Source organism: Salmo salar, chromosome 14, assembly GCF_965601325.2.
Source record: "Salmo salar chromosome 14, fSalSal1, whole genome shotgun sequence".
Classification (NCBI taxonomy): domain Eukaryota; kingdom Metazoa; phylum Chordata; class Actinopteri; order Salmoniformes; family Salmonidae; genus Salmo; species Salmo salar.
In genome coordinates, this window is record NC_138304.1 from 86,209,860 (window position 1) to 86,224,700 (window position 14,841).

At 44.0% G+C, this 14,841-nt stretch overlaps 1 protein-coding gene across 1 annotated transcript in view; it reads left to right on the plus strand.

The window, feature by feature from the left end:
• nedd9 (neural precursor cell expressed, developmentally down-regulated 9) overlaps positions 1 to 14,841 on the plus strand; it is a 49,256-nt gene that overhangs the window by 13,395 nt on the left and 21,020 nt on the right. The window contains exon 2 of the mRNA XM_014142590.3: positions 9,117 to 9,515. Coding sequence (XP_013998065.3) covers positions 9,117 to 9,515 — 399 coding nt within the window. The remainder of the gene's footprint in view (positions 1 to 9,116; positions 9,516 to 14,841) is intronic.

Below are 14,841 nucleotides of genomic sequence, written 5' to 3' on the forward strand. Positions count from 1 at the left end.
TTGAAATATTTCTTAATTTTATTTTCAATTTTTTACTTAACACTTATTTAAAAAAAATCTTAACTTCTTAAAGCATTGTTGGTTAAGGGCTTGTAAGTAAGCATTTCACTGTAAGGTGTATTCGGAGCATGTGACATTTCTTCGGAAACTTGACCCACAGGCTGTATTAACTGAGACTTCAGTTTGGTGCTAGAAGACATCATGCCAAAATATCAAGGTGAAATGTATGGCATGTGGTTTGTCCCAGCATGCATTGCAGTTAGACACAACATGGAATATCATATCCTGTTGAAGGTACAGTTGCCATGCTGTTATATGTGGGGGTGGTGGGGATTTCAGTGATAGTATCGCTAGGTGTTATGACCCTTTGTGTGGCGGAATAGTGTGAATCACAGATGAGAGAAGGAAGTTGGTGGGTGACATCTATACTCGGGCTGGAGTCCCTCATATCTTGACTATACAGAACATGGTATGTTTGGCTGTGGTTACTCTGTGTTGCTTCAGCTTTCTAGCAAGATGCAACTCAATAGACTCTTCAGTATCATGACTGTGGCTGGACCGACCTCTCATAGACTATTGACTTAGTTTGACAGAGATGCTAGCTTCAGCCTGGAGTTTGTCATTTATGGATTATCTCAATACTGTTAGTTCAAACACCGCTCTATCGCTACACCGAACTAAAAAAATACTTGTCTTTGGGGATAAAGTACCATCTGAAAACATTAAGTATGCCTCGTTGGACTTTTGACGATAATTCGGCAGCCTCTGCCGCTCTTTCGGTGCGTTGCGGATAATGCACGCCTTTTCTTGGAGTGCGCCAGAGCAGTTCTTCCACTGTTGGGAGAAATGGCAATGCATATTAATATATGTTAGTTGCATGCAAATAAAGGTTGCTTTTCTACCACTCCCAAAACTGAAGCACAATCATGGACTTGGATTCATAGGTGAAGGACTGTTATGGTTGAATACGATCCAAAAACAATGAGGAAGTCTGCTGCAGTGTTGAGTGGTTGTATGAAACCAATCAGTACGCCAAACAACATTCTTAACCGTATGAACCAATCAATATACCAAGCAAAGTTCTTAACCGTATAAACCAATCAGTACGCCAAGCAAAGTTTTTAACTGTGCCAGCCCGCTCTTAATTTCTATTTAGTTTTGACTCCCATAAATTCGATGTCTGAACTGTGCGTTATTTTGTTATTGTATTTTTATTAGAACCCCCATTAGGTGTTGTGAAAGCAGCAGCTACTCTTCCTGGGGTCCACATGAAACATGACATAATACAGAACAATAACAGACAATAACAGCTCAAGGACAGAGCTACATACATTTAAAATAAATATATAAATACAAAAGGTTCTGTACTGACAAGACACTGAGAAGACAGAGATACCTATACCATAGGCCTACAGTCACATCTATCAATTTCATGCTTACATACAGTACATATATATCAGTTGACATATACATACAAGTTATTTAGGTCAGATAGAGGAAGGGCATCTGTACTGTAGTCTGTAACTGGACATTAGTATTGATTCACTACTGTAGTCTGTAACTGGACTGTAGTGTTGATTCACGACTGTACTATAGTCTGTAACTGGACTGTAGTATTGATTCACTACTGTAGTCTAACTGGACAGTAGTATTGATTTACTACTGTACTATAGTATGTAACGGTACTGTAGCATTGATTCACTACTGTAGTCTGTAACTAGACAGTAGTATTGATTCACTACTGTACTGTAGTCTGTAACTGGACAGTAGAATTGATTCACTACTGTAGTCTGTAACTGGACTGTAGTATTGATTCACTACTGTAGTCTGTAACTGGACTGTAGTATTGATTCACTACTGTAGTCTGTAACTGGACAGTAGTATTGATTCACTACTGTAGTCTGTAACTGGACTGTAGTATTGATTCACTACTGTAGTCTGTAACTGGACTGTAGTATTGATTCACTACTGTAGTCTGTAACTGGACTGTAGTATTGATTCACTACTGTAGTCTGTAACTGGACTGTAGTATTGATTCACTACTGTAGTATAGTATGTAACTGGACTGTAGTATTGATTCACTACTGTAGTCTGTAACTGGACTGTAGTATTGATTCACTACTGTACTGTAGTCTGTAACTGGACAGTAGTATTGATTCACTACTGTAGTCTGTAACTGGACAGTAGTATTGATTCACTACTGTAGTATAGTATGTAACTGGACTGTAGTATTGATTCACTACTATAGTCTGTAACTGGACAGTAGTATTGATTCACTACTGTACTGTAGTCTGTAACTGGACTGTAGTATTGATTCACTACTGTAGTCTGTAACTGGACTGTAGTATTGATTCACTACTGTACTGTAGTCTGTAACTGGACAGTAGTATTGATTCACTACTGTAGTCTGTAACTGGACTGTAGTATTGATTCACTACTGTAGTCTGTAACTGGACAGTAGTATTGATTCACTACTGTACTATAGTATGTAACTGGACTGTAGCATTGATTCACTACTGTAGTCTAACTGGACAGTAGTATTGGTTCACTACTGTACTATAGTCTGTAACTGGACTGTAGTATTGATTCACTACTGTACTATAATCTGTAACTGGACTGTAGTATTGATTCACTACTGTAGTCTGTAACTGGACAGTAGTATTGATTCACTACTGTACTGTCTGTATACACGTGGCATCATACCCTAATGCAAGGGGAAAGGAAACGTGGCATGCCATGATAGATGGTTGGTAATGCCTACATACAGACTTGTAGGTTTGTCGGCTACATTAGAAATGTTAAAGTCTAAGTTGTGAGGTGGTATAGCCCTTACTGGCCTTAAGAGAATCTGAGAATCTCAGGACGTGAGGTTTTACCCAGTCTCCCTGTGTAATTATGTTATTACAAGCACATTGGCTCGCGTTTAAACAGCCTTAGTAATCAGAGGGTCAGCAGTGTGCTCTAGGATCGGTCCAAATGAAGAAATTACCATGATCTCTGAACTTCCTTCCAGTCCCACTAGTCGGTTTTACCTAGAACCCTTCACAAGGCCCATTTATTCGCTTTGCGTCCCAAATGGCAGGCACCCTGTTCCCTGTATAGTGCACTATTTTTGACCAGAACCCTATGTGCCCTGGTCAAAAGTAGTGCACTATATAGGGAATAGGGTGCCATTTGGGACACAGCCTTGAACTGGCTCTCACCCTCAGCTTCAGCAGCAGGGTACACTCAGAGGAACAGGCCGTTCATAGTCATCAGGTCCTCATTACCGTCATTACTATAATTATTTTCTATATTTACCTATGGTAATGAGGCCAAATGAGATGTGCTGGTTCACCCGTTCTTATGCAGTATGTGCCACCATCACCCCCGGGTGCACGTGTTACAGTGGGCTGGCCCTAATTTTCACACTAGCAGCCCATTGCTGGGGTTGGGGTACCACATCTGGACTTCATGGGAACACCGCGATGTTCTCACATTTGGGGGGAGGCACTTGTTGTTGGGACTTGGGAGAGGTTTAAATCATGTCTCTTTAAATGCAGCTAACCCTGCGTTCATAACTAAGTTGGAAGGTGGTATATACCACATGATTGGGAAAAATCTCCTTGAATGCCCCTCCAAATGGTAATTACTATTGGGAAACTCGTCTATCATCCCTGAGCTCCGACTTCTCCCACATGCTGACCTCTGACATCACATACTAAGGAAATGACCTTGATTAGAGCATTTTCGGCAATTAAACACAACAACAAAACATTATTTATATAAAGCTATCTATTAACATGTTTTTTTTAACACTATTATTTGTTAACAAGTATGATAGCTGCACTTTTAGTTTATGGTTGACAGCATGTTGGCCATTAGTCATTCCGGCGTTTCTCAACGAATTCGAAAGCACGTGAATGCCTCCAACTGGTATTTACAACTTCCCACTTGGTTATGAACGCAGCATAGGGCTGCTGCTCCCTCCTTCCCATTGCCCTGGGACACAGATCTGTGCTGCGGTGTGGTCGTGGTGGTGAAGTTGGCTGCGGCAGAGGGGGAATTTGGACTGTCGTATTTGTGAGCTCATATACCCAAAGCCACCTTCATTAGGTTGATGTGTACTCTGGAGGCTGAGCCAGAACCACCCAGTGAGCCCTTCCTGTAAACTTATTGACTGGGAGGAAAGCTGGGGCCCCGTTCAGTGGTAACGTTACGTAAGGGCTTTTTATTTTCGGTTGGTCAGCAACTCAGTATACGTGTTCCCACACTCAAATGAGAGAACTGTTATTTGTGCTTCGGCGAGACACACCAGTGAAAAATACCCCTGTTGATATAGAAGTGTGTGAGTCATAGAACACTCCAGAATGAATGGAAAAGTGTTAGGTCTAAGTTAAGGGGAATGAAAGGGGCTAGACAGCTAGATGTGTGTGTGTGTGTGTGTGTGTGTGTGTGTGTGTGTGTGTGTGTGTGTGTGTGTGTGTGTGTGTGTGTGTGTGTGGAGGGCTGTGCGTGTGTGCGTGCGTGCGTGTGTGGAGGGCTGTGTGTGTGTGCGTGCGTGCGTGCGTGCGCGCGTGCGCGTGTGTGCGTGCGTGCGTGTGTGTGTGTGGAGGGCTGTGCGTGCGTGTGCGTGTGCGTGCGTGCGTGTGTGGAGGGCTGTGTGTGTGCGTGCGTGTGCGTGTGTGTGTGTGTGTGCGTGTGTGTGTGGAGGGCTGTGTGTGTGTGTGTGCGTGCGCGCGTGTGTGTGTGTGTGTGTGTGTGTGTGTGTGTGTGTGTGTGTGTGTGTGTGTGTGTTCCAGCCTCCAGGTGTGGGTCTGGATAGCTCAACGTATCACTATTCCACACTTTCTACTGACAACAGCATGAGGCCAAGGCTACAGTATATATATCACTAGCCAGATGTAGCTAGCCAAGGACAGAGAAACATGAAGCACATCTCCAACGAGGTGGTGTCAGGGTTTCCTTTCACTTCAGTCATTAGCGTACGTGTCTCTAAACACACACTGTTTCTGTGTGTGTTTACTTATCTTAAAAGTCGTATCTAAGTACTGGTGCTGGATAGTAACTCGTTATCAGTTTGTGATGAAGCCACCTGCCAAGCGACGGACACAGTCAACACACTGAAGAATGTTTGTTGTAGATACCTGGTGAGAAACCTAGGTGATTCATTATCTCTCTCCAACTCTAGTAAACCTCGGTCACTCTGTGTTACCATGCCGTTAGGGACGTTAGGTAAGGGAAGGACTAGAAAGCCCCTGGTCATGGTTGGTGTCATGAGAGGCGGTGGAATGCCTCTCTCACCAAGCTACTTAACAGCTAGTTTAAAGATAACTACCAAGTTACAGTAAGCCTGTTGGTTCTCACCATGTAGAGTAAGGCTACGTCGGAGCCTAGGAGCCGGGGCCTCCCAGCACTCTGACAAATGGCAAACACGTGTTTACTGGAGGATAAGCAGCCAGCTGAGTCACCTCGTTATGACTAACCAATGTTTATGCCGGGCATATATGTACACATGCGCTGATTGGTCAGTCACACCTGCTCCAATTACACATCAGTAGTAGTAGTGTGAATTTGTGTGAGTGGGTGTATGTTTCACCCTGTTCTCTGTGTTCCAGGTGATGTGTGTTAGTTAGACCTAGTGTTTGTCACGGCATTTCTCCACACGCTCATTCACCCAGTTGTCAGACCTCCTAAGAAGTCTAACCTTTGAGTTTATTCACTGTCAGTAAGCAGTGATGACTGCTGATGACAGACTGTATATGTTGGATTTGTGCTACTGTATTAATGTACTGGCCGTCTTCTGTGTCCTGATCTTATCTTCACCAAGACCTCTTACCTTCATCAAGACCTCTAACCATCAAGACCTCTTACCTTCATCAAGACCTTGCTGACCCATTTTGTGAAGGTATTTTTCTGTACCCGGTCTCGTCCATCTATGGGAGAGAGAGAGAGATGATCGATATCAAACAGCAGGGAGAGACTGCATCTAGATAAAGTGTTTTGAACAAATTGAGGTTTATGGAATCACTCATATAAGGGATCACTTGTTCAGATGAAGTACTAGGCCAACAACAATTGAAAATAAGTTTAAAGCATACCATGTCTGTGTAAGTCCTTGTGGTGCTTCAGACCTGCAAAAAAAACAAAGGTGTGATTGTGTTTGCAATGTGTGTGAGGCTGAGCTGTTGACACTTGGGCAGGGGTGTCAAATTCTCCACCGAAGGGCTGCACTGAAAATGTGTTGTATTTCCTCACCATCAAAAACACCATCACAAAGTCTATCCATCATTTTTGGAATTTCCGATGCTCCCTGACTGTCTAGCTTTCATTTGGGTGATTATTAGCGAGCTGGAAACAGTCAAGAAACTGTATGAATGTAGGTCCATTATCATTCTACACAGTTTGGATTTGGTTTTAGTCATTTTATATTCATTAGTAAATATTTGTATTATTATTATTTATTCAAACCACCCGCTGGCCGGATTGGACCCCCTCACGGGCCATATGTTTGACACCCCTACAGTAGAGGAAACTGAATGCTGGCAGTCAGAGATGAACACTAGCAGACTGTGGGTGGTTTGGAAGTGTTGGGATTAGTGGAGCGTTTTTCATCAGCGTCTCACTGCTCTTATCTTCACACTCTCAGAGCTTAGCTGAGCAAAGCTCTCTCACTGTGTGTGTAATTGTTTGTGTTTGTGCTAAAATGAACTGTCTGGTCATTTGTGTTGGCAGATGATCGCATTAATCTGTGTAATTAGTGGAAGATCAACAGTCTGCAAAGGATGATGACGTTATCATGTCTGTTATGGCAGTGACCTCAAAGAAATGATACCTCTCCAGTCCTCCTCACCCAGTAAATATTAAAATGCACCGTGAACACCACTATAGCCAAGAGTTTACTTATAGAACTGTTGTCTCAGCAATGGACCAAACCTTCATCCATAGATGAAATTGGATTTATGTAGATGTCTATATTCATATAAGGGGTTAACAAGGCGGTTCATACTCAAAATAATCAGCATTTATCTTCCTCCCTCTTATAAAACAGTAATACGTTCATCATCAGATTACCAATGAACAAGAACAGATCCCAGCAGATCCTCTCCCATTGGCCAGCAGCATGCCGTGACATTAAGGGGTCAAGTATTGCGGAGCTTCAGGCGTGCAGGCAAGCAGCCGGGTGGTGGGGGGTAATTGGTGGCTCTGACAGAGCACTGACACAACGGTTAGTGAAGCCAGATGCCCAGTGAGAGATAACGATTCCACCAGTCTAGTAAAGGTTCACATGGGAACCCTGTGAATCAGAGTGGGTGGGAAAAAGGAAAAGGCCATGGAACGGTCGGGGAACATTCAGGGAACGGTCAGGCTGAAAGGAAGGCGTCCTGAGTGACAGAGCAAAGGGTCCGATAACGTGTGCTTGAGAGGGCGAGAGAAAGAAAGAGTGTGTGTGAGAGAGGGGACTTAGCCTGAATTCTTAAATGAGAGGCTATATGCAGGAATAGCATACAAGTGTTCCCTAAAAACTGCCTATATGTTTTTGTATTCTATTCATTGCTCTGTAGAACGAGCTGTTTGTTACTGCAATGAATGGTCTTGTACTGTATCAGATTTGGTGTCAGATTTTATGCCCAGCCCAACCCAGCTAAGGGTTCTCTGGTGTCATAGCGAGTGAAAAGCAGAAGCACACTGTGTGTTACACGGTGACCTCAATCCCGACAGTCCCTCTGTGGCAGTTTATCTCTGGTTGGGATGTGATGATGAGAATCATTTTTGTGGATGTATGTTGAGATAGTAATACCACCACAGTGGCTTTACTAGCGCAGAGGATATCTATATGATGTATTTATTTTGCTCTATACTGTATGTCCGTTTGCTCAGATGGATGTGTTTACCAGGGCAATTTGGGCTAAGTGCCTGTCCCCTATAGACACAATAGTGGGGGTTTCATATCTCAAGTGCTGTGGTTGGGAACCATTATCCTTAACCACTGCACACCAACCAACCGGTTGGGTAACCGTGCCCTGGAGCACACACAGCAAAGACTGAGAAAATCCTATCAAGTTCAAATCAGTCAAAAAGACATCTGGCATGGGACCTAATAGAATTTTGCATGGTAATTGCAAGTTACACATTGAACAGTTGTGACAGTTCACTCTAAGACTTACTGTACATAACAACCTCGTGGACTAGAACAGTGGTTCCCAAACTGTGGGGAGCACTCCCTCAGGGCGGCGCGAGGGGTTGGCGGGGGGGCCTCCCCCCCATAAAAAAAACGTACTTTTGAAAGTTGTAATAGTAGAATGCACAAGGTGCTATGTTGAAATTGGATAGTGCATCACTAGTTCCCCTTGTCATATTAGTCATTGTATACCTTGGAGAGCTACTGTATTTATAACTTGACATAAATGTCCAGATCAACTAGCCCATGTCAGCTAATGCTTTTTTACTTTGGTTTTTTAGCCCATAGATATTGTTGTTATTAGTCACTCAAATATCATATGAATACACATTAGACATGGCAAAATGTATAGAATTGTAAGGAAATGTGCGTTAAAACTGCAACATTTTCTTTGCATCCAATGACAAAATGTGTACAATTGCAGGAAATAAGCTTTAAAACTGCAAAATTCTCTATACTAACAAGAGGAGTGTGAACAGTTTGTGTTATGAACAGTAGAAATATGGGCTCCCGAGTGGCGCAGCGGTCTAAGGCACTGTATCTCAGTGCAAGAGGTGTCACTATAGTAACTGGTTCGAATCCAGGCTGTATCACATCTGACCGTGATTGGGAGTCCCATAGGGTGGTGCACAATTGGCCCAGCGTCATCTGGATTTGGCTGGAGTAGGCAGTCATTGTAAATAAGAATTTGTTCTTAACTGACTTGCCTAGTTAAACTAGAAGACCATCATTTTACATGTAGTAATGTTCACTATGTGCTCAAGCCCGTAGACGTGTTGCTAAAAGCAGTGACGGGCTAAAACTAGGCTATAAACTCATCTGTATGTTGCTCAATGCTCACTGTAGACTAGCATATAGTCCAACCTACAGTCTTTTTCTTTAAGCAGTGACAGGCTAAAAGACTATAAACTGTATGTTGCTAAATGTAGACTGACTTCCTCTCTTCTCTCTGTAGAACCTGATGGCCAAGGCGTTGTACGACAACGTGCCGGAATCCCCGGAGGAGTTGGCCTTCCGGAAGGGAGACATCCTAACGATCATTGAGCAAAACACGGGCGGCCTTGAGGGCTGGTGGCTCTGCTCGCTGCATGGGCGCCAGGGCATCGCCCCCGGCAACCGCCTCAAGCTGCTGATTGGTCCCATGTTCGATACCCAGTCTCCGGCTGCCCAATCGTCACCTACGGGCTCAGCCTACCAGCAGAAGGTGGGCATGTCGTCGTCCCAGGGGCTGTACCAGGTGCCGCCCTCCCAGAGCCCGGGTCAGCAGGGCATCTACCAGGTGCCTCCAGGGCAGGATGTCTACCAGGTCCCCCCACAGAGGAGCGCCCTGGCTGCAGACAACACCCCCAGCAAGGTAAGAGACCTGGAGAGACAGAGGGTTGGGGGGAGACAGAGAGAGAGCGAGAGAGAGAGAGAGAGAGAGAGAGAGAGAGAGAGAGAGAGAGAGAGAGAGAGAGAACAGAGACCCAGAAAACCTGAGCCTACACCATCACTATGGTGAATCACTAAAACAATACAGAAATACACTACAGAAAAAGAAGGAACAGCACATCAGAAATCAGCTCAATGTATTTGAAGAATCAATTGAATGTAACCACTTCTGGGAAAATTGGAAAACTCTAAACAAACAACAACACAAAGAGTTATCTATCCAAAATGGAGATGTATGGATAAACCACTTCTCCAATCTTTTTGACTCTATAACAAAGAACAAACGGCCAAAACATGTACATGATCAAATACAAATCTTGGAATCAACTATTAAGGACTACCAGAACACACTGGATTCTCAAATTACATTGAATGAACTACAGGACAAAATACAAACCCTCCATGTGTATTTGTATGTATGTGTTTATGTATGTATATTTATATATATATATATATATATATATATGTATGTGTATATATAGATATATATATTTACCCCAAAAATATATGGGGGATTGGAAATGATCTACCCCCTAAAAAATATATATATACTGCTCAAAAAAATAAAGGGAACACTTAAACAACACAATGTAACTCCAAGTCAATCACACTTCTGTGAAATCAAACTGTCCACTTAGGAAGCAACACTGATTGACAATAAATTTCACATGCTGTTGTGCAAATGGAATAGACAACAGGTGGAAATTATAGGCAATTAGCAAGACACCCCCAATAAAGGAGTGGTTCTGCAGGTGGTAACCACAGACAACTTCTCAGTTCCTATGCTTCCTGGCTGATGTTTTGGTCACTTCTGAATGCTGGCGGTGCTCTCACTCTTGTGGTAGCATGAGACGGAGTCTACAACCCACACAAGTCGCTCAGGTAGTGCAGCTCATCCAGGATGGCACATCAATGCGAGCTGTGGCAGAAAGGTTTGCTGTGTCTGTCAGCGTAGTGTCCAGAGCATGGAGGCGCTACCAGGAGACAGGCCAGTACATCAGGAGACGTGGAGGAGGCCGTAGGAGGGCAACAACCCAGCAGCAGGACCGCTACCTCCGCCTTTGTGCAAGGACGAGCACTGCCAGAGCCCTGCAAATTGACCTCCAGCAGGCCATAAATGTGCATGTGTCTGCTCAAACGGTCAGAAACAGACTCCATGAGGGTGGTATGAGGGCCCGACGTCCACAGGTGGGGGTTGTGCTTACAGCCCAACACCGTGCAGGACGTTTGGCATTTGCCAGAGAACACCAAGATTGGCAAATTCGCCACTGGCACCCTGTGCTCTTCACAGATGAAAGCAGGTTCACACTGAGCATGTGACAGACGTGACAGAGTCTGGAGACGCCGTGGAGAACGTTCTGCTGCCTGCAACATCCTCCAGAATGACCGGTTTGGTGGTGGGTCAGTCATGGTGTGGGGTGGCATTTCTTTGGGGGGCCGCACAGCCCTCCATGTGCTCGCCAGAGGTAGCCTGACTGCCATTAGGTACCGAGATGAGATCCTCAGACCCCTTGTGAGACCATATGCTGTTGCAGTTGGCCCTGGGTTCCTCCTAATGCAAGACAATGCTAGACCTCATGTGGCTGGAGTGTGTCAGCAGTTCCTGCAAGAGGAAGGCATTGATGCTATGGACTGGCCCGCCCGTTCCCCAGACCTGAATCCAATTGAGCACATCTGGGACATCATGTCTCGCTCCATCCACCAACACCACGTTGCACCACAGACTGTCCAGGAGTTGGCAGATGCTTTAGTCCAGGTCTGGGAGGAGATCCCTCAGGAGACCATCCGCCACCTCATCAGGAGCATGCCCAGGCGTTGTAGGGAGGTCATACAGGCACGTGGAGGCCACACACACTACTGAGCCTCATTTTGACTTGTTTTAAGGACATTACATCAAAGTTGGATCAGCCTGTAGTGTGGTTTTCCACTTTAATTTTGAGTGTGACTCCAAATCCAGGCCTCCATGGGTTGATAAATTGGATTTCCATTGATTATTTTTGTGTGATTTCGTTGTCAGCACATTCAACTATGTAAAGAAAAAAGTATTTAATAAGATTATTTAATTCATTCAGATCTAGGATGTGTTATTTTAGTGTTCCCTTAATTTTTTTGAGCAGTGTATATTCAATAAGGGCAACCAGTGAAGAACAAACTCCATTGTAAATACAAACTATATTTATGTCTATTTATTTTCCCTTTTGTAATTTAACTATTTGCACATCATTACAACACTGCATATAGACATATGACATTTGACATTTTTTTATTCTTTTGGAACTTTTTTGAGTCATGTTTACTGTTCATTTTTGTATTGTTTATTTCACTTGCTTTGGCCATGTAAACATGTTTCCCATGCCAATAAAGCCCCTTAAATTGAATTGAAGGAGTGAGTGAGTGAGTGAGTGAGTGAGTGAGTGAGTGAGTGAGTGAGTGAGTGAGTGAGTGAGTGAGCGAGCGCTCCTGGTGTTGTACCAGGAGCAGGTTAAAGCTCCCGAGTGGTGCAGCGGTCTAAGGCACTGCATCTCAGTGCTCAGTGTGTCACTACAGTCCCTGATCCCAGGCTGTATCACAACCGGCTGTGATCGGGAGTCCCATAGGGCGGCGCACAATTGGCCCAGCGTTGTCCGGGTTAGGGGAGTGTTTGGCCGGGGTAGGCTGTCAATGAAAAATATGAATTTGTTCTTAATTGACTTGCCTAGTTAAATAAAGGTTAACTTAAATATTAATATAAGTTAAGGGTTAGCTTTAGGGAAAATAGGATTTTGAATGAGAATCATTTGTTTGGTCCCCACAAGGATAGTAAAACAAATGTGTGTGTGCGTGCGTGTGAGTCTGCATGTGTGTGTGTGTGTGCGTGTGTGCGTGTGTGTGTGTGTGTGTAAGGAGAGAGAGACCGAGTTACTGCTCAGCTAAAGCTGGTCCCCTGACCTCAGGGTTCTGGGATTATCAAAGGGGATTGAAACCCCATAAACACCAGCAGACACAGGAGACATTAAATACTACAGGGCTTGACGCTTTACAGTTTAAACCATGGGCTGTTCTGTTCTCCTGCAACGCCACTGGCCTCAGACCTGTCTTATGAGAGTCATTACACAGACATAGTCACAGGCCAGAGGGATTGCAGGGCTGCAAATGTAAATGAAATGTGGACAGGGTGTGGCCTGATGTTAGTTCACCACAGAACAGGTCAGTGTTTTTATGCATAGAGAGAGCAAGACTCCCATTTGGCTTATTTGTGTGTTGGCGAGCTGTGTGTAGGGCCAGGGAAGCCACAGAAGGGCACTGAACGGGGCACAACTCATGGAAAAGCAAACAGTGCAGCACCAGATGCCTGTACTTAGGTCTCTGCACTCAAATACAATACTCAGGTCACAGACAACAACCAAGCCCAGTGCAAATGGATTCACCAGTTGTTTATATGTCTATTTATGTTCCATGCGGTACAGTATAGCTGTGTATTTCTGTCGTGTAATAACCTATACACTACAGTATATCAATAAAAGCACATAAATACATGCATTCGGAAAAGTATTCAGACCCCTTGACTTTTTCCACATTTTGTTACGTTACAGACTTATTCTAAAATGGATTTTTTAAAAATACAAATATCATCAATCTACACACAATACCCCATAATGACAAAGCAAAAACAGGTTTTTCGACATTTTAGAAAAAATGTGTAAATAAATAACTGAAATATCACATTTCTATAAGTATTCAGACACTTTACTCAGTATTTTGTTGAAGCACCTTTGGCAGCGATTACAGCCTCGAGTCTTCTTGGGTATAACTATACAAGCTTGGCACACCTGTATTTGGGAGTTTTTCCTATTCTTCTCTGCAGATCCTCTCAAGCTCTGTCAAGTTGGATTGGGAGCGTCGCTGCACAGCTATTTTCAGGACTCTCCAGAGATGTTTGATCAGGTTCTAGACCGGCCTCTGGCTGGGCCACTCAAGGACATTTAGAGACTTGTCCAGAATCCTCTCCTGCGTTGTCTTGGCTGTGTGCTTAGCGTCATTGTCTTGTTGGAAGGTGAACCTTCGCCCCAGTCTGAGGTCCTGAGCGTTCTGGAGCAGATTTTCATCAAGGATCTCTCTATACTTTGCTCTGTTCATCTTTCCCTCGATCCTGACTAGTTTCCCACTCCCTGCCGCTGAAAAACATCCCCACAGCATGATGCTGCCACCACCATGCTTCACCGTAGGGATGGTGCCAGGTTTCCTCCAGATGTGATGCTTGGCATTCAGGCCAAAGAGTTCAATCTTGGTTTCATCGGACCAGATAATCTTGTTTCTCATGGTCTGAGAGTCTTTAGGGGCCTTTTGGCAAACTCCAAGCGGGCTGTCATGTGCCTTTTACTGAGGAGTGGCTTCCATCTGGCCACTCTGCCATAAAGGCCTGATTGGTAGAGTGCTGCAGAGAAGGTTGTCCTTCTCGAAGGTAAAAAAAAAAAAAAACTTGTTTTTGCTTTGTCATTATGGGGTATTGTGTGTAGATTGATGAGGATTTAAAAAAATAGTTTTAATCCATTTTAGAATAAATCAAATCAAACTTTGTCACATGCGCCGAATACAACAAGTGTAGACTTTACTGTGAAATGCTAACTTACAAGCCCTTAACCAACAGTGCAGTTCAAGAAGAGTTAAGAAAATATTTACCAAGTAGACTAAAATAAAAAGTAACACAATAAGAATAACAATAACGAGGCTATACACAGGGGGCACCATACTGAGTCAGTGTGTGGGGGTACAGGTTAGTTGAGGTAATTTGTACATGTAAGTGTGGGTGAAGTGACTATGCATAGATAATAAACAGCGAGTAGCAGCAGTGTACAAACGGGGGGGGGGGGGGGGTCAATGTAAACTGTCCGGTGGTGATTTTATTAATTGTTCAGCAGTCTTAAGGCTTGGGGGTAGAAGCTGTTGAGTAGGTCCTAGACTTGGCGCTCTGGTACCGCTTGCCGTGCGGTAGCAGAGAAAACAGTCTATAACTTGTGACTGGAGTCTTTGACAATTTTATGGGCTTTCCTCTGACACCGCCTCTTGTATAGGTCCTGGATGGCAGGAAGCTTGGCCCCAGTGATGTACTGGGCCATTCGCACTACCCTCTGTAGCTCCTTATGGTCAGAAGGCTGTAACGTAACAAAATGTAGAAAAAGTTAAGGGGTCTGAATACTTTCCGAATGCACTGTATCTGGCTGTTTCTCTGAGGTAGTTTCACATCGCGTTAAAAACATTTAAAAAATAAT